The sequence below is a fragment of the Pan troglodytes genome, chromosome 3 (genome assembly GCF_028858775.2).
Source record: "Pan troglodytes isolate AG18354 chromosome 3, NHGRI_mPanTro3-v2.0_pri, whole genome shotgun sequence".
Taxonomy (NCBI): domain Eukaryota; kingdom Metazoa; phylum Chordata; class Mammalia; order Primates; family Hominidae; genus Pan; species Pan troglodytes.
Genome location: NC_072401.2, coordinates 179,004,640 through 179,025,501, shown reverse-complemented (window position 1 = coordinate 179,025,501; position 20,862 = coordinate 179,004,640). Strand labels below are relative to the sequence as shown.

The 20,862-nt window shown below is 38.9% G+C and overlaps 1 protein-coding gene across 4 annotated transcripts in view; it reads right to left on the bottom strand.

Moving 5' to 3' along the window:
- Positions 1 to 1,912: 1,912 nt before the first annotated feature.
- Positions 1,913 to 20,862, bottom strand: part of NEIL3 (nei like DNA glycosylase 3) — a 52,790-nt gene continuing 33,840 nt past the window's right edge. For 3 of the 4 annotated variants that reach the window (XM_526741.7, XM_009448603.3, XM_016952535.4), the window contains 4 exons: positions 13,102 to 13,271; positions 10,931 to 11,351; positions 3,994 to 4,168; positions 1,913 to 2,384 (listed from right to left, as the gene is read on the bottom strand). In XM_526741.7, coding sequence (XP_526741.3) covers positions 2,202 to 2,384; positions 3,994 to 4,168; positions 10,931 to 11,351; positions 13,102 to 13,271 — 949 coding nt within the window. In that variant the 3' untranslated portion in view covers positions 1,913 to 2,201. The remainder of the gene's footprint in view (positions 2,385 to 3,993; positions 4,169 to 10,930; positions 11,352 to 13,101; positions 13,272 to 20,862) is intronic. The other variant, XM_009448604.4, reaches the window with a different exon arrangement.

Here is a 20,862-nt window from a genome sequence, read left to right as displayed (position 1 = left end):
ACAGGTGTGAGCCACCGTGCCCGGCCGGCTCAGCTCTTTTATCTTAGGTTGCTCCGTGTTCAGTTTGTCCCATGCATATATGGTTCAGTGGTCAATGACATCAGCAGAGTTTCACAGAATGTGGGGCTCCCCTCTCCATGTCCTTTCTGAGATTTCCCCCTTACTTCCCAGTGGCTGTGGCTGCCAAAATTGCCTGCTGATTCTGTAGATGAGAAATACTTCAGGTTTTCTACTGAAGTTTTGGTTGGCCTACTTGATTCTGCTTTGTTCTGCCCTCAGGACAAAAGCTGTAAAAAATGGGAAATCACCTCCAGCCTATTCTTTCTTCTAAATTTCACAGCCCTCAAGAATCTGCCTGCTTTAGTTCACTCTCCAGCGGTGCTTTTGATTTTGTCTGGAATCTAGAGTTATCTGTGGGAAGGTTGGGTTCAGCTGGAGCTCACCAGGACACAAGGAGGCAGAAACCCCCACTGAGATTTTTTATGAGAAATTTTATCATAATAGAATTAAGTCTGAAAAAATGCTGTCTTTTAAACAATCTTTCTTTCCAAACAGGAACTTGTTTTTGTTCTTGTTTGAACCAGAATGCATCTGGTTCTTTGGGCCTCTCAGATGAAAGTTTCTTCAGGCCGGGCACGGTGGCTCATGCCTGTAATCCCAGCACTTTGGAAGGCCAAAGTGGGAGGATCTCTTGAGCCCAGAATAAACCAGCCTGGGCGGTATGGCAAACCCTGTCTCTACAAAAAATACAAAAATTAGCCCGGCATGCTGGCACACACCTGTATTCCCAGCTACTTGGGAGGCTGAGGCTGGGGGACCGCTTGAGTCCGACAGGTTGAGGCTGCAGTGAGCCAAGATCATGCTACTGCACTGCAGCCTGGGGGACAGCGTGAGACCCTGTCTCAAAAAAAAAAGTTTCCTCATATAGATCCTGTACATTTCTTATTAGGATAAGGATGTAAGTTTATCATATAACCTATTGTTTCATTTACTTACATTTCCGTGTAATTAACATGCACATTTTTGGAGACCAGACTTCATGGAAGTCCTTTTTGCAGGGGACCTTTTTTCCTCTTTATTGCACAATTAGCTTGCAGTTTCCTTCCTAATGTACTCTCTATGTACTTCACATCGGCGCAGCTAAGATTGTCAACTGTCCAGTCCAGTTCCTGGTCTGTTCTGCAGAGTCACTGCCCTGTTGAGCAATTTGGGTGAGATCACTCATCCTAGGTTGGTCCTGTCTTTTCAGTGTAGAGTCAAAACAAAATACTTATAAAACTATAAAACATGTTTTGTTCTTGCCAGTAATTTCATATGCGGTTAACTTCTATAGCTCTGCATGGAAAAATTAGTGGTAGAACGGGAAAGTGGTTCAAGCCACCTTTGTGCTGTCCTTTAAAAAAAATAGATTCAACCAGCTCTGAAAGGACTTTTTTTTACAAGCATACAGAAACACCTTAAGAGTGACTTTTTATCGAGGAGGAACAGTCATAGTGATCTGTGCTAAAATTTAAATACAAGCAGCGGGGAGAGCGCGTTAGAAAAATATAAATCAACCTCTCTTTTAAACACCTACACGCAAGTTCTTCTTTTCTTAAATGTTACTTTTCTAGTCTGCATCCACATCACTTTACATGAGAACACAAATTTGAAGTCATACAAGGTTTGGCATAGCCCCAGCCTCTAACAGGAACTTAATGTTGGTTGAACAGAATTTTAAAAATAGACTTGTTCATAAAGGAGATCTTATTTCTTATTATTTAATAAAACAAGAAATATCTTTAATCATATATTATAAATAGTGTTAGTACATGAGAAATGTATTCACTACAGACAGAATATCTTATTTTATTGTGTCGCATAATCCTTTCCTAAAAAAAAAAAACTGCTTCTCCCCAGTTACAAGAGACTAAAAGCATACTAAAAACACTTTATTGTCATTACTAAATGCATTAAATACACATCCTAAATGGAATATGCTGTATATCCGATGAAATACACAGAACGTTCATCAAGGCAAAAAGAAAACACGTAGCCAACAATGGAAAGATGGAACACACAGGAAAAAAAAAGAACAGTTCTCAAATATTGCAGTAACTTTTCAATGTATCATAGATATTCTACAACTTTTCTATGAAACAGAGGAGGACCAAACATTATACACAGTTTGAAGAGACTAAATGCCAGAGAATCCACAGATATTAGCATCCAGGAATAATTTTTATTCCTGGTCCATTTTCTGCCCACTGGAAAAAATTGCATTGTTTTTCCTTCCCAAGAGGACACACAAAAAAATTCTTTCCATTGTTAGGTCCAATCTTCAATGCTGTTTTCATGATGGAACGCTTGCCATGGTTGCAGAATGGGAAGGACAAATCTGCCCACTGCAGGAAAAAAAGGTAAATTTACAAGTTTATACAAAAGTTATCATGATGTACAGGCTAACCCTAGGCACATGTGATTAGTGCCATATAGTCTTCACTGCTGTTATCATTAATTTGACATTTTAAAATAGACCAGTAATTAGTCGTCGCCTTTAAAAAAGCTTATATCCTAAAAGAAGCATCTCTCTTACAAATTTGTTTGAATCACGCAGAAAATGGCCATAATTCTGAGCTTCCCTTTGTCTAAAGGTATATTTACAGAAGTTTCTTCACTTTGTTAAGAATAATTGAAAACTATCAAAATCTTGCTGTAATCACCAATATCCCTGCTATAGGTCTGTTTCAGTTAAATCTGTAGGATCAGGTGAGGTGCGGTGGCTCATGCCTTTAATCCCGGCACTTTGGGAGGCTGAGGTGGGAGGATAGCTTGAGCATAAGAGTTTGAAACCAGCCTGGGCAACATAGTGAGACCCTGTCTCTAAAGAAATCAAACAACAACAAAAAAAACCCTGTAAGATCAAAGATTTGTCATGATTTTAATATTAAACTTCCTTAGGAAAAGAAAGAATCAAATACTTACCCAGACTGAATTAGACAGATTCTATTATATTATTCTTACTAATTTTGACCTCAAGAATGATATGAAAGGCTATTATATTTTTAGCAATACCATGAATATTGCTAATAATATTTTCCCATTACATCTATAAAAGCTTCTTGAGGAGGAAATCTGTGAATTTTGTAGGGTAGAGTTACACTGTGTTTAGAGATTGAGGTCTAAAATCACTATCCAGTTTTCCCCGGGAAATTCCTTAAGAAGGTATCACATTGAAGACAGATATTTGATCTTTCAAAAAGTCCAACCAGAAAATCTTTGTGCCAGCACTGAAACATGTCAATATTTTCTTTTTTCAGTTCTATTCCAGATGAAGAGTAACTAGAAAAAATATGTATCTCTGAACATTAGAATCACACTCAGCCTGATGAGATGCTCACACCGAGGAATACCGGAAGTGAGACTGACTAAACGGACCTGAGCTTCTTATCTCCTATCTTAGGTTCACCTTTAGGGATACATCCACAGACTGGAAAGACAGGAGGAATCGCCTATAGCTAAATTGCTATGGTGCCATCACTTTTTTGGGTCAAGTGTGGTTAAGTAGGATTTGATAAGGTTATTGTAAATCCCAGGCATGTAAATTGCTTTTCTTATAAACCTTTATCCAATGCATAAACCAAAGGTTTTGATGTAGTGCTGAAGTTAGGAAGAACAAATTCTTACCTTGGATTATTAGCCACATATGTACTACTAGTACTTACTAGTCACTCAGTGTCTTTCTAACTTTACAAGCTAAGGGCAACACTTCTAGACTTGTGATTATAAATATGATATATTCTAACAATGTAATAGCTATTATTTTATTAAATTTCTTGTGGCTGAACATCTGAATTTTAAGTTAGTCAACATTCAAGCTTTAAACTGAATGCCAATATGGCTATTTCAAATTTAAAGGTAAAAGGTAAAACTAGGAAAGTATTGCTGTTTGTTATACATTAATAACCAAACATTTAATTACATTTTAGTAAGCTAGATAAATCTTACACATACTTCAAAAAATCCACATTGTGCTTCTCTAGGTAGAGGACAGGCATAAAACTGCCTGCCCTTGTTTTCCCCATCCTTCCTCACAACTCGGAGAATGCAGAGGCGGTTGTGTTTACTGCAGCGAGGGCTGTCAGGATTTAAGGTATGAGGGCCATCTGTTATATTAATTTGAAGTTCACTGTAATGACAGGTTACAAAATAAGTACAGCATAGGAGTGCTAAGGGACCATTCACACCACTTTACCCCCACATGTCAGAATTTCACTTGTACCAAGAAATTCTATCAAAAAGTGGACCTCGTTAACATTAGGTCATTATGCAAAAGGCTGTCTTTATTCTTTGTTTTCCCAGGTAATTCTAATTTATTTCCAAAGTTACCTATGTACCTAAAACACGTAATTTAAATTTCTAAAGAACAAAAGCAGCTGGACTGTGTATCCAGTAAATCAAATTTTATTTTTCATTTGTGATATTCAGTTCTTTTCTTACCCAATATCACACTGTAGCCACTTCTTTTTCCTCTAAAATATTCTCAAGTCCAGGTTCTCCATTTCCACTGGCCCCAAAGTAGCTAGTCACAATCTTCTCTAATTACTTTCTCATCGGTAGCAAACGCTCATCAATGGCTCTGACAAGGCCATAGAAATCACTCTCTCTGCTGTCCACTTTAAAGACAATTTTCTATGCTTTTCTTTGATCAAGGCTACTATAATAGTCACAATCATATTCCTGCAAGAAACAGGCTGCCTGGCAGAGAGCAAAAATGTGAATTTTGTAAAGCTAGCAGGGAAGCTTTATTCTCCCCCATAATTAGGATCAAGAGTATGTGGAGGTTGTCCTCATACCCAGTGTACACAGGCTAGAAGCTGGCCTTGTACTGTAGCTGTATAAACAGAATTTTCTTTTTGAAAAGAAACTTATTTAAATTTTCTGTGTTGTGCATATTTTAATAATGCCTTTAAGAGAATTAGTTTTTTAATAAACTGGTTGAAGAGAAAGTGTTCACATTCATTAAAACCAGAAGTCCCCCTCTTAATATTCCTATTTTTTTAAACTCTTTAATGATAAAACAGTTAATCCATTCTCATCTTTTCGGTAAATATCTAAAGAACAAAAATATCATTCTTAAATAATTGTTAAAAATACTTAAAAATCAAAGGTGATTTCCCTTTTTCCTTGCTTCCTAAACTGCATTTTTTACACACTTCTTTCTATGTTGCCTCAATGCATCATATCTAATTGAAATGTTCAGAGAATGCAATCTTTTATTTGTGATTAAATGGACTGAAATTCATTTATATAAAGGATGCTTAAATATACTGCTTTGAAAATGTTTGCTGGGATGAACTCAAACATTCTGAGGGCAGTTTTTGAAGGTTTCTTCAATAGCCATTTGTAAAATAAGAGCAGCTGCAGGCATTGTTAAATAAATCATTACCATTAAATACTTCACCAGCAACTATTTTGATGGTAACTTTTCCAGGGTAGAGGGGTGGCGGCTGTATTTTCGAGTCATGGGTAATACCAGATCAGAAATAGGAAAGCTGAGAGGCAGAGGACTTTTCTTTTCCACAACCTTTCAGTTCACCAACCCCCTCCAAAACTCCATTTCACCAATCTCCTCCAAAACTTTAACTTCAAGGGAAGCCAGATATCTGGACAGTTGTAGAGAAGAGATTTCACAATTAAAGCAAGTGGTTCATAAACAATGCTCTCTTAAAATTAAAGGAGAAAAGATTAAGAATATTAACAAAATTAATGAAATGATGCATTCTTATTAAAAATTGTGTGGACATAAAAACAGTTTTATATATTATTTTAGAGGCGGCTGTTTTGGATAACGGTTGAACTTTTTCTAACCTACTTGTTTCAACCTAGAGAGCTCCAGGGTTCCACATATCCAGGGAGAGGTTTAGATTCTGTATTAAAATTTTTCTGGGGAGAAGGGCCAAGGTAGAAGGTAGGATTAAAGTAGAAAGGAGAGGCCCAAATGTCATCTCTCTGCCTTCATTTCTGCCTTCCACTCCATTTCTTCCTTTAAAAATTAAATTAAAAACATAGCCACAGGCTGGGCATGGTGGCTCACGCCTGTAATCCCAGCATTTTGGGAGGCTGAGCCAGGTGAATCACCTGAGGTCAAGAGTTCAAGACCAGCCTGGCCAACATGGTGAAACCCCCGTCTCGACTAAAAATAGAAAATTAGCTGGGCGTGGTGGCGGGTGCCTGTAATCCCAGCTACTCGGGAGGCTGAGTCAGGAGAATCGCTTGAACCCGGGAGGCAGATGTTGCAGTGAGCTGAAATCACGCCATTGCACTCCAGCCTGGCAACAGAACAAGACTCCGTCTCAAAAAAAACAAAAAACAAAAAACAACAACAACAAAAACATAGCCACGTGTGATCTTATTCTTGGTACTCAGAGTGTGGTCCACTGACCAGAAGCAGCAGCATCACCCGGAGCTTGTTAGAAAACACAGACGTATCCACCCCTACTCCTGATAGCCTGCAGAATCAGAATCTGCATGTTAGCAGGATTCCCAGGTGATTCGTATGCACATTAAGTTATGAAGCACTGAAGTAACGTAACCAAGATACTAATGCCACCTGTGATCACACTGGCTCTAAATATGCACAGCTAATCTTAATTTTGATAGAAAACATTATCCAGGATAATTAAATGTTCTGATTAACTGAGGACATCTTAGTTCCTCTTTGTTTTATAAAAACTTTCTAAAATGTAGCAGATTTCTTACTTAAAGGTAGCATACAGAATTGTTCATTTTAGTGATCATGACCATCATTTTGAATATTAATTCTGGGTTATAAGTGATCTGTTAATACAATAGATCGGGGCTGGCAAACCTTTTCAGATAACGTATTTTAGGCTTGCTGGTCTTATGGTCTAAGTTTGTTATCACAAAAAGCAGCCATAGATAATAGCTAAACAAATGTAAATAAAGCTTTACACAAACAGGTGGTGGGATGGATTTGGCCCTGCTGGCTATAGTCTGCTCATGTACATGTCATTAGAATCAAGAACAATGCCTGAGGCATAATAGATTCTCAATACTTATTAATAAATAAAACTGAACAGAGACCAGACAAAAACTATCCTCAAGAAGGAAGACATTACTAAGCACAGATCTGTAGTTTTAAAGTGAATATTATTTTTTCATGGTCAATTTATCACAGTTTAACTTAGGGGTGTCCAATCTTGGCTTCCCTGGGCCACAGCGGAAGAAGAATTGTCTTGGGCCACACATAAAATACAGTAACCCTGGTGATAGCTGATGAACTTAAAAAAAAAATCACACAAAAAACTCACGTTTTAAGAAAGTTTACAAATTTGTGTTGGGCTGCATTCGAAGCCGTCCAGCCCACAAGCCTATGGTTGGACAAGCTTGGTTTAACTCATTTTATAGATAGGGTGATTCATTATAATAAAAATACTGTCTGAATTTTTTGGATTAATTGGTCTCACTGAATGTAGATTTTGTCATACAGGATTATTTCGAGGATTAAAACAAACAAAAGTGAAATGACTCATTCTGGACGGCCCCAGGTGGTTCTGAAATCCTGAGACTGAAAACTCCAAGAAGCAACCAAGAGACAAGGACATGGTGTCAGTACTTGCACTGGTGATTAAAGACAGATCTTCAACACCCCTGACAGCAGCAAACGTGAGAAAATATTAATGATTTTGTTATTGTCATTTCACCCTCCTATGTGAGCCTTTGCATCAACGCAGGAAAAATTTCAACCTAAAACACATGCATTCTTTGAAACTGCATCACTGTGTTTTGCTCTGTGTTTACAGTAATTGGATCGACAACTTAAACTGTTTCTAGTAATTATTCTTAACTGTTTAAAAATGGGTTCAATCATCTAATTTATAAGCCAATAGCTGGATGGAATACACATCTATGTCAAGACCAATCAGAAAATATGCCTCATCAACACTGCATGGATTGTGTGGTAATGAGAACAGTAATTAAGAGAACAAAAGTCAAAGTAATTATCATATAATATTAAAGAAAAAATAAACTGGCTATAAATTATGAATGGACCACCTGCTTTAATAGTATTATGTTGTGAGCTTCTGCTAGGCATCTTGTCCACAAGATGAACACTATAGCTGCCAGACAAGGAGAAAAATGAAATAAATGACAGTAATTTGCAATTTATTCCTTGTAAAGTAGCTGGGTGCAGAAGGGCTGCTGGGTGAATTTATTTCATCACTTGACATTTATTCTGCTAGTTGATCTTGATTGATTGTGGAGTCTCAGTCCTGGTGTTCTTATATTCAATACATACACAGGCTGCAGCATTCCTAAGTAATGCTGTGCACTGTGATTAATCATATGATCCTTTTACTAATGGCTTATGAAGAAATCATTTAAATTTAAGGTTACATTAATGTTTTTTTAAATCCCTAATTCATTAGTTAAAATGTCTGAGATTTTCTACGAAGCATTAAGGAAATAAAAATATGCCAAGATATTTCATCTAGGTACAACAAATGCCACAATATTTTAAGATGATCACTTCTACTTTCCACTTAAGCCACAGAACAGAAAAGACTGTTTGGAAATGATTTTCTGTTCCAGGACAGCCTCCCAACCCAAACATTCTTAATTAACTCCTTAATGAACTTCTATCATGAGGCACTAATTAGGGTTAAAGTGAAAACGTGGTGGATTTATCCAGTCAGTTAAAAGTTTAGCCCCCTTAGCTTACTTCAAATGTGAGTATATGAACAAAAGTTAAACCAGTTATCATAAATGATTATGAACAAGACATTAAAAAAACCAGTCAAGGATAAATCATCAGGATTAACTGATGGTAAATTTAGAGTTGGAATAGGAAACTTGGAGTAAACACATCTATTGAGCAGAGACTGTCTCAGAATTTGTTATGAAATAAGCTTAAGGATTCCTACAGGTTGCTCTAGGAGTTTACACCAAATGGTCCCTCACCCCACCGCTGAGAGAAGGCATCTACCCATCAGTAAAGGCACAGCTAATAAGAGGAAAAGCCAGCAAATCTCAGAATTCCACCTGAGATTACTCTAGGTCCCAACCAAAGTACATCCCTCCATAGCCGTAGGTTCCCAATCCATGAATTCAACCAACCTTGGATCGAAAATATTTGGAAACAAAAAATAATGAAACAATAAAAAAATTACACAAAATATACAGTATAACAATTATTTACACAGCCTTTACATTGAAGTCAGTATTATAAGAAGTAATGCAGAGATGAGTTAAATTTATGAAAAGGTGTGCATAGGTTATATGCAAGGACTATGCCATTTCATATCAGGGACTTGAGCATCTACAGATTTTGGTATCCTGGGGGTCCTGGAACAAATCCCTTGAGGATACCGAGGGATGACTGTAACTCCTTCTCTGCCTGTCTCCATTGGCAAGAAAAGACATACATGGGAGGACGACCCTCCATTTATGTGTTATAAATTCTCCACTTATTTAAAAATGCTGGATGTAAGTCAGCTGCTTTCTGAAGGAAAAAAGAAAGCAGCTGAGAAAAGAAAATGGTGGAGAAATGTGTCCTGTGTTGGAGATATAACATCGGGTTGCCATAGTTAGGAATTCCAGATAAAGGGACTGGGAGGGCCAGATAAAGGGGGAAGGAGGGTCAACAGAAAATTGTCTCAGGAGCTGCCGATAATCATTAAGGAAAAGAGAGGATGACACTATGTATTAAAATTTCTGTATCACAGGTGACAAAAATGAGGGTGTTCTCCTGGACGTGTAGCTGGAAGTCCTATAAAATATATCTGCTCTGGTAGTATTTATTAGTTAGAATTACAACTTTTGAATTTCAGATACAAAGTAGCAAGTATGCTTTTTAGGACTTTTAAAGAACAACGCCAGGCGTAGTGGCTCACGCCTGTAATCCCAGCACTTTGGGAGGCTGAGGTGGGCAGATCACCTGAGGTCAGGAGTTCGAGACCAGCCTGGCCAACATGGCGAAACCCCATCTCTACTAAAAATACAAAAAAAATTAGCCGAGTGTTGTTGCAGTGAGGCAAGATTGCGCCATTGCACTCCAGCTGGGCGACAAGAGCAAAACGTCATCTCAAAGAAAAAAATAAAAATAAAAATAAACACCATCTCGCATGACTGTTTGAGATCCAGCCACGTTCTTTAACAGAAAGGTCACTACAGGCACCTCAGACCCCTCCTTTTAGAACACAGTATACTTACTAAACTTTTATAAAAAATAGTTCCCCTTTTGGAAGACTATCTTTCATTGGAAGGAAATATTAAAAAATGCTAACTGGTTATTGATAAGCAGTATGATTATGGGTGACAAATATTTTTCTTTATACTTTACAATATTTTCCAAATATTCTGTATTGATCATGTGTATGGTTATTGTCAGAAAAAAAAAAAAACCCAACTTTTCATACATGTAGGAAATTATGTTTTTCATTTCCTTCCCTTCTCTAACATTATAATCTAGAGAAGGGAAGGGAGACAGACTACTATAATAGTCTTTTAGGGTTTGATTCATGTTACCAAAAGTAATTCAACTTCCTTACCAAGGGACAATTTCTGTCTTCTTAAAACTTAATGCAACCGGCCGGGCATGGTGGCTCAAGCCTGTAAATCCCAGCACCTTGAGAGGTGGAGGTGGGCAGATAACTTGAGATCAGGAGATTGAGACCAGCCTGGCCAACATGGTGAAACCCCATCTCTACTGAAAATACAAAAGTTAGTCGGGCCTGATGGCATGTGCCTGTAATCTCAGCTACTTGGGAGGCTGAGGCAGGAGAATCGCTTGAACGCGGGAGGCAGAGGTTGCAGTGAGCTGAGATCACACCACTGCACTGTAGCCTAGGTGACAGAGTGAGACCTCGTCTTAAAAAAAAAAAAAAAAAAGCAATTATCTTAAAGACCAAGGTTAAAAGCATCATACCTGTTAGAATATCCAGGGTTGCAGCTTTTAAGCTCTGCTGATGAGTAGTGGGCTGTTTTCAGTTTTTTATGTGCTGGACTAAATAATTTAGATTCTGAACTGATTGTAGGTGATATGTTTACTTTGCTGGATAGTTGAGTTATATCGTTTGTTGTCTTCTTGGAGGGGTGCTGTATATCATTCAAACAAACATTAGTAGGAGTAGAGTTTTGAAACTCCTCATCTAGTATCTGGTTTTGCTTTGTTTTTCTTTCCAAAGTACTGGATTTATTGCTAAAATCAGTCAAGACAAGAGTTGTAGTTCCAAATGCAGTTTTCCTGTTGATCTTGACTTCTGTATGAGGTTTTCCAAAAGTATTACACAGGTACTTCATTAAGTGGCTAAAGACAGTAGAATTTTCTTCACTCTTGAGCACTGAATCTGGAAGGAGAGAGAAGTAATTCTGCAATAGTCCCACAAATATAACATACTGATTATGTGAAACATCTTTTTATTTGATTAAAAAATTTACTTCACTTTATTACAGTGAACTAATATATAGAACTAATAACACAAAGTTAGCTCAGACAAGTCAGAATTAATCATCTTCTGGCTAGGAAATGAAATATTATGTAAAATGCAAAATTTCGACTTACAGAAACCCAGACATGGGTTTAACAAAGATTTATATTTGCTTTTTATGATGTTTAAGCATTTAAAGGTCATTCAGTTATCAGTTTTGCTAATATTAGGCAAAGCATTAAAAAGTGGTAGTTAAGAGATGATATCCCATAAAGCTTTAGGTCAGCAGTTAGAGACCTGTTTCTAGACTACTAGGAATGACAAGACAAAGTGAAAGGCTTATTTAAAATAAGTAAAGATGAATTACAAAGACTTAACATCTTTTTTTTTTTTTTTGAAACGGAGTCTTGTTCTGTTGCCCAGGCTGGAGTGCAGTGGCGCAATCTCGGCTCACTGCAACCTCCGCCTCCCGGGTTCACGCCATTCTCCTGCCTCAAACTCCCGAGTAGCTGGGATTACGGGCACCCGCCACCACGCCTGGCTAATTTTTTGTATTTTTAGTAGAGATGGGGTTTCACCATGTTAGCCAGATGGTCTCGATCTCCTGACCTCATGATCCACCTGCCTCAGCCTCCCACAGTGCTGGGATTACAAGTGTGAGCCACCGCGACCGGCCAGACTTAACATCTATTAAATACAATGTTTCAACAGGGTATCCTAGGATTTTGGAATCTGTACTATAATACATTCTATATTATCATTAAGATGTCTTTCTGACTCAGAAACATTAACAAGAAAATAGTTAATGAGACATATAAATGCATTTCAGAATGTTGAAATCAATGTGGCAACCTAAGATTGTGTTTTTCCATGGGCTCCGTCTCTGCTGAAGGATACTGAAGAAGGAGGGATGGAAATAGGAGATGCAGCACAGCAAAGCTGTGCAAGGGGTGATGTCTGCCTTTCTGGCCCAGGGAACAACACACAATATGACAGTTGACACAATGCGGGGGTGCATAAGTCAGGAATGAACTTTCTCATCTCTAATTGAAGAAAGAACACTTTGAGAACACAATAGAAGCTGCTGCAATGAGATGGCTCTTAATCACAGGTTTCCTCTGAGGTTTTACATGCTCTAAATGCATGAAATCGTGAGCTATAAAGAGTTATTTTGAAGGATTTCAATGAAATCAGTACAATTGTCTGGATAAAGATTTTAATAACAAGGGGTAGAAGGGATAAAGAAGAGAAAAAATTCAGCATTTTTCTATTCCACCTGCAAAGATATTCTTACAGAAATCCTCCCTTTCAATTTATGAAACACTTGGACTGAATAACAAACTCGAAAGTTGCTGAAATCTGCATAAAACAAAGCTTTATTGAATAATTCATTAGAAACAGTAGAGAACAGATGTGATCATCTCCATTTTTTTGAGATACAAAGGCACATACTGTTATAGCACAAACATGCTTTCCCTCCCTGTTCAAAAAAAATACTCAACAGAATATTAGCATGGTTTACATGTAAAAACTGGCAATTCCTTTAAACCTTTGAGAAAGAAATTTTATTTAGTTATGGAATATCAAGATGGAGCAAGATATATTCCTGACTTTGTATAATTAACCCTCTTAGAAATGTAACAAACTCAAAATCAAAATTCAGTCTTACCAATAGGCCTTGAGGTCAAGCAAGCATCACATGCCTTAGAAGAGGGTTTATTGATTAAAGTACACACCACACAGGTCCAGTGCTCTTCCGACTTCCGAGCCACGGAGTCCATAACATGATCCACCCTGCTAGATGTCCAACTGATTATAGTATTTCTAGTCGGTAGCTTGCTATAAGATAATTTTTAAAATTAATCATTAACATTGTTATTATTGCCTTGTTCTTGTCTGGGTATTTTAGAAATGATTATAGAACCATTAATACCCCAATGCTTTCTCTTTATTATTGCTTAGAAGTTAGTACTGTATCTTAGAGTCTTTTTTTTTTTTTTTTTTTTTTTTTTTGTAGAGATGGGGTCTTGCTCTGTCATCCAGGTTGCAGTGTAGTGGCACCATTATAGTTCACCGCAGCCTCGAACTCCTGGACTCAAACAATCCTCCCACCTGAATCTCCTGAGTAGCTAGGACTACAGGTGCACATTGGCCTGCTTGGCTAATTTTTAAATTTTTAGTAGAGATGGAATGCTGTGTTGCCTAGGCTGGTCTTGAACTCCTGGCCTCAAGTAATCTTCCTGCCTCAGCCTCCCAAAGCACTGGGATTAAGGCATGAGCCACTGCACCTGGCCAGAGTAAAATGTTTTTCACCTGGACCCTTTAACAACTAATTGTTGTTAAAGTGAGAAACATCAAAGTTATTTAGAGTCAAATAATTGAGTAGCTTTTTTTTTAAACCAACTAAAAATATTTGATATCACATTAGGAAGTATTTCTCAAATAATGTTTTAAGTAATTGGTACTTTTTCCCAAACAAAATGAAAATACCTTTATTCAATTAAATTATGGGAAAATACACCTATGCAGAAATTAGAGGATTGAAAGATGTGAAAGTCTTATATTTACTTCACGTGCACAGAAAACTCAGGAAACTCTAGAATTTCTCTACAGTATCTGCTGACCACTATGTAAATTCATTAATTCATAATGATGAAAAAAGATATCTCTTTGTGTTATTTCCCTTCATGTAAGACTGTTTCATGGTGGATAGCCAATTAATAGATTAGCAAGCAAACAATGAAACCCTGATTTTTGGCCACAAACATAAATCATGATTCTCCATCTGAAGTCCTTCATTGACCATGTATTTTTACACAAAATGCCTTTATACGGCTGTGACATAGTCCTACTCTCTAATGCACAGCTAGCTATAGGTCTGGATACAGAGCATGTCACACAGTTAAGCAACCATGGCAGTATCACGGATTCCCTTCGTGATCCCAAACATTAATACTGAACAAAGCTCTTGCAGGTAAAGGCTATGTATCTTACATTTCAGAACATGAGTTCTTTGACTTTCAAAGGTAACCTTGTCTCCTGTGACATTTTGTTCCTTACATATAATTACACTAGTTTTAAAATTCAGGAGTGTCTGGTAAAATAATAAATAGAATAAGAAAATCTGAAAGTAAGATACATCTCATTAGGATTCTTTTATCTTTACTTCCCTTGACTTTTAATGCCACTCAGTATTTATTATCCCTATGGAATATCAGATCTTCTACAGAATTTGTTTATTTGACCTAATCTCTGTCCTCTACTAACTTACTTTGAAAGGCAGCATGATGCATTTATCTATAATTAAACAAACACAATTTAAATGACTTTTAGATTTTCCATGTGCTCCAACTTTTCCCTATTTTCATTTTCTTCTGTCCTAAAAGTTTTCCTGATCATAAGGAGAATTTTATTGTTACATATGGAGGCTTTGGAAACATTCTTTCCTTTCCTTACTGCTCTATTTCTTAATCACTCATTAATAAATTCTTCCCAATCTCCACTTGGATGTGTAAGAAGAATCCCAAACTTAATGTTTTGTAGTAGGATGAATAATGGCCTCCCAAAGACATAGGGCACAATTCCAGGAATCTATAAATGTTACTTTATAAAGAAGGAGGGTTTGCAGATGTAATTAAGGATCTTGGCGTAGAGAGATTATTTTGGATTAGCTGATGGTCCCTTAACCCAATCACAAGTGTCTTTATAAGAGAGAGGGAGGGGGAGATTTGATACACACCAAAGAGAAGGCAAGGAGACCACAAAGGCAGAGGTTGCAGTGATGTAGCCACACATGCAAGAACGCCGGCAGCACCGGAAGCGAGAAGAGGAAAGGAATATGATTCCCCCCAGTTCCTCCAGAGGGAGCACGGTCCTACCCACACCTTAATTTTGGTTCAATGAAACTGATGTTGAGCTTTTAGCATCCAGCGTTAGAGTGAATGCATTTCTGTTGCTTTAAGCTACCAAGGTCATGATAATTTATGATGGCAGCCAGCGGAAACGAATACAGATAAAATTCATGACCCACCAGGCCGGGCGCAGTGGCTCACGCCTGTAATCCCAGCACTTTGGGAGGCCGAGACGTGTGGATCACAAGGTCAGGAGATCGAGACCATCCTGGCTAACACGGTGAAACCCCGTCTCTACTAAAAATACAAAAAAAAAAAAAAAAAAAAATTAGCCAGATGTGGTGGCGGGTGCCTGTAGTCCCAGCTACTCGGGAGGCTGAGGCAGGAGAATGGCGTGAACCCGGAAGGCGGAGCTTGAAGTGAGCCCAGATCACGCCACTGCACTCCAGCCTGGGTGACAGAGCGAGACTCCGTGTCAAAAAAAAAAAAAAAAAAAAAAAAATTCATGAGCCACCAACCTGCAATTCTACTATTCTATCTCATGTCAGGAAATGGCATCAGCATCGCTCAATTCATCAGGCCCAGACCTAGAAGTCATCCTTAACACTTCCTTTTCTCACATCCCACTTCCAGTCCATCAGCAAATCCCGTGGGATCTGCTGCAGATGCAAATTTACATGAAGCAAAAGAAGTTTAACTTTCCATGGCTTGACGTGTCCTCTGCACACTGGGATGGGCAGCATGGAGAATGGGAGCCATAACTCGACCACATGCTGGGGACTCAGAGGATTGCAGGCAGCGGTAATCCTGGCGCCTGGGTGCTGCCAGCATCACCTCACATCTGCTCAGTGCCCAGGGAAACTATTGCCCTGGTGACCTCAAGGAGCAGGCGGACTCTGCCCTGAGGCTTGAGGAGAAGGACCTGAACAAAAGATACTGCATCGTTCCGAGCTCACAGGTCACCGTGATCCAGGCTGCCAGGCCACTCTACCCCTATACTACCCACCCTAACTCAGAAACAACCTGGTAGAGGGGGGGAACCTGAGGCACCTGAGGAAGATCAAAGGGCTGGGGTTCTCAAAGTCAAGTCCTCAGGCCAGCAGCATGGGCGTCATGTGGGAACGTGTTAGACATGCAGATTCTCAGGCCCCTCCTCAGACCCACTGAATCCCCAGCTCTAGGGGTGGGGCCCGGCAATCTGTGTTTTCACAAGCCCTTCAGAAAATGCTGGTACACACTAAAGTTTGAGAGGCACTGCTCTCAGGGTTTCCTTACAGAGAAGTACTGCTTAAAGAAAAGATAGAGGAAGTTGGAGATGTGTCACTATCAACAGCCAATTGTGAAGCTAAAAGTTTTCTCATCTAGCCGTAATAAAAGATGTAATGATATTGTTGGTGGTCATATGAAAAGGCAATCAAGGAGTTTGCAGCCAAAAACATAAAGGAACACAATTACACAGCTGTGTCAGGCAGCGAACTAATAATATCTCATTTTTCTGATGTTTGTGGTGTTTAAAAAATATAATTTGTTGTGATTTCTTATTCTAAATATTCACATTAGGACCTAACGTTGTAGTCATAATTTTTTATTGTTTTTCATAAATAAGGGCCCCCAAATTATATAAATTTCTGGCCCTAACCCTACCTCAACTTCCAAAATTATCCTAAATTCAACCTTTTTTTCCCACCACCTTCTCTCTCTTCCCCGTCACCAACATTTACCACCTGCACTACTGTTGACAGCCCCGGATGCTGCCGCTTCACTCTGGTTCCATGACCGTCTCTATTCCACACAGCAGCCCAAATCATCCTCAGAAAACCCAAGTCACTTCATGCTGCCCTCCTGCTCAAAATCTCCCAGTGGCTTCCCAGCTCAAAAGTATTGGCAACAGTCGCCAGAGTGATTAATCTTTTCAAACATTAAGTCAGTTATTTCACGCCCGTTCAAAACCCTCCAAAGGCTCCCCATTCTACTCAGAAACTTTCCTTGGCCAAGCCGACTCTGCATGCTCCTTGGTCCCTCCCAAGCAGAGAGGCTGCCTCTGTCTCTCATTCCCTCTGCTTGGTTCAGTCATACATGCCTTCTTTCTCTTCCTTCAACAACTCAGAGGCTTTATGCTTTTCTGGGCTACCTTCTTTGAAATATTTTCCCCACCCTCAGATTGCTACAAGTCATCAAATCTTTTCAACAAAGTCCTCCCCACGGACTTATCTGCTACCCTATCAAAAATGAGCCGTCTCCGTCACTATCCGCTACTGCGGCTGATGTTCTTGAGAACACTAATCACCACTTATCATTGCCTCATGTCTTATACATGTATGTATAGATAGGTTTTTTCTTTTTCTTTTTTTTTTTGAGACGGAGTCTCGCTCTCTTACCCAGGGTGGAGTGCATTGGCGCGATCTCGGCTCACTGCAACCTCCACCTCCCGCGTTGAAGCAATTATCCTGCCTCAGTCTCGCAAGTAGCTGGGACTACTACAGGTGCACGCCACCACACCCAGCTAATTTTTGTATTTTTCGTAGAGATGGGGTTTCCCACATTGGCCAGGCTGGTCTCAATCTCTTGACCTCGTGAACCTCCCTCTCAGCCTTTTAAAGTACTGGGATTACAGATGTGAGCCACCATACCTGGCCCAAGAACTATAGTTTGACACATAACCTAAAGATCTTTACCAGAAATGGTCTGAGATGATAGCTGAATCTGGTAGTATTCGCCATCACTGGGAATGCACGGAGGGAGGAGAGGCAGAAAGGTCCAATAGAGAGCCTTGCTGTTGCCTTAACTTTGATGATCAAAAGAAAAGGAGCCCATGAAAGAGAGGCAGAAGAAACAGAGCTATAGGAACAAAGATGGGAAGTGACGGAGAGAATTAAATTCAACTGAGTCGGCTGGCACGGTGGCTTATGCCTGTAGTTCCAACACTCTGGACAGCTGAGGCAGGAGGATTGCTGGAGGCCAGGAGTTCAAAACCAGCCTGGGCAACATAACAAGATTCCATCTCTAAAAATAAAAATAAAAAATTAGGCAAGCATGATGGTGCATGCCTGTTGTCCCAGCTACTTGGGAGGCTGAGGCAGGAGAGTCACCTGAGCCCAGGAGTTCGAGATCACAGTGAGCTATAATCACTCCACTGCACTCCTGTCTTTAAAAAGATTAAAATTTTAAAAATTTAAAAATAATTCAACTGAGTTAGAGAGGGTGAGGCTTGAAGAAGCCTATTTAAGACCTCTGGGAAATAGGTGATTTTCAAGAGAGCAGTTGTAATAGATATGTAGGGGCAAAATTTGTTCATTAAGCCTATATTTATTGAATATTTGTAGATAACTATATTCCAGTGGGAGGAGATCTATTTAAGAAAAAACTTGGCTGGTGTGGTGGCTCATGCCTGTAATCCTGTCACTTTGGGAGGTCGAGGTGGATGGATCACCTGAGGTAAGGAGTTCCAGACCAGCCTGGCCAACATAGTGAAACCCCATCTCTACTGAAAATACAAAAAATTAGCCAGGTGTGGTAGCATGCACTTGTGATTCCAGCTACCTGGGAGGCTGAGGTAAGAGAATCATTTGAACCTAGGAAGTGGAAGTTGTAGTGAGCTGAGATCGTGCCACTGCACTCTGGCCTGGGTGATAGATTGAGACTCTGTCTCAAGAAAAAAAAAAAAAAAAAAAAAAAAAAGCCAGGCGTGGTGGCTCACGCCTGTAATCCCAGCACTTTGGGAGCCCGAGGCGGGTGGATCACGAGGCCAAGAGATCGAGACCATCCTGGCCAACATGGGAAACGCCATCTCTACGTACACATATGTAACATCTCATGTATACATATGTAACAAACCTGCACATTGTGCACATGTCCCTAAAACTTAAAGTATAATAATAATAAAAAAAAAAGAGTTGGTTTGCAGACAGCACTAAATTCTCATTGACTGGCAACCAACTACAGCCACATTTCCAAACTAGATGGTTTTTAGAGACCTGAATATGTGCTCCTGAAGGAACAAAATATCCTGTGTGGAGCTTTCCAAATGTTCTCCCTGTATACTTTCCCATGTGTTGTTTTGTCTTTCAGAAAATCCTTTTCCTACCTCTTGTCTTTGATGAATTCCTATTTCTTTCTATACTAAGCTCAAAGACTGCCTCTTTCAGAAAGACTTCCTTGTCCTTCCCAGGTAGACTTAAGTGTTTCTTCTTCCATACTTCCATTGCCAGTAGGATAAACATGTCCCTTTACAACACTTCAATCACGGTGCTTTATCTATTTACCATTTACTTCCCACATTAGCCCTTGAGCACTTTGAGAGGCTGTGTTCTATTTTGTCTTTGTATTCCAAGTACCTGGTGTATAGTAGACCCTAATAAATAAAGTAAATAACAATTAAAAAAATTTAAAGTCCCTAATGAAAGGTAAAGACTACCTCCTCTGTTTTCTTTAAAGGAAATAATACTCACATACATAAATTATATTAGCTAGCAAATAATTAAGAACCAACAATAAGCCGGACACGGTGGCTCACACCTGTAATCCCAGCACTTTGGGAGGCCAAGGCAGGCAGATCACTTGAGCTCAGGAGTTTGACACCAGCCTGGCCCACATGGTGAAACCCCGTCTCTACTAAAAATACAAAAATTAGCCGGGCGTGGTGGTGGGTACCTGCAATCCCAGCTACTCGGGAGGCTGAAGTAGGAGAATCACTTGAACCCGGGAGGCGAAAGTTGCAGTGAGCCGAGATCACACCACTGTACTCCAGCCTGGGTGATGAGAGTGAGACTCCGAGACTCCAACTCAAATAAAAAAAAAGAAGAACCAACAATAAATAGCATCAGTATTAAAAGTGTGATATGATCAGTAGAAACTGGAAAATTGGGGGAGGACTTCATGAGTTCAGTAAGCTTTCAGAGACAGAAGAAACAGGAGGATTTAGATAATTGGTAGTGGCCTTTTCAGACTTCTTCAGCTTAACTTGAAATGACTTTACATTAAAATGAGAAAATTTAATCAACATAAAAAAGGATCAAATACTCATCCAGAAAATAAATGGGATGTACTTATTCATAGAAAAATCTAAGAACAGGGCAAATCATCTTGGTTTTCAAGCTTTTTAAAATATGTAAACATTTATTTCACAGTGTATAGTTGGTTTTCCAAACAAAGTCTTAAGCTGACTGCCAGTGTAGAAAACAAAATCAGGTCGGGAGGGAAGAGGGATTACAAGGCCCAGAACATTTTCAGCACAGCCTTCCCTAACTCATAGGTCTCTTTTGGGGAACTGTGGGGTCTTTGAAATCTAGTTTCAAAAAAACCTTTGACATTGACAACTATTTATGTGATAAATAACATATTTATAATTTTTTAATCTCAAAAGATATCAATTCATAGAAAACCAATACAGAACATTAATCATTTATTTAGTAGACAAATATATATTGAAGATCTTCTATCTGCCAGCTACTGTGTTCAACGCAGTATCTAGTTACTTGGTCAAATAAATGTATACCTGTATTATAAAAAAGTTCCTGTTCATAAAAAACTATGAAAGTTCTTGTTCATAAAAAAAATTATGAATGTTCATAAAAAGTTTA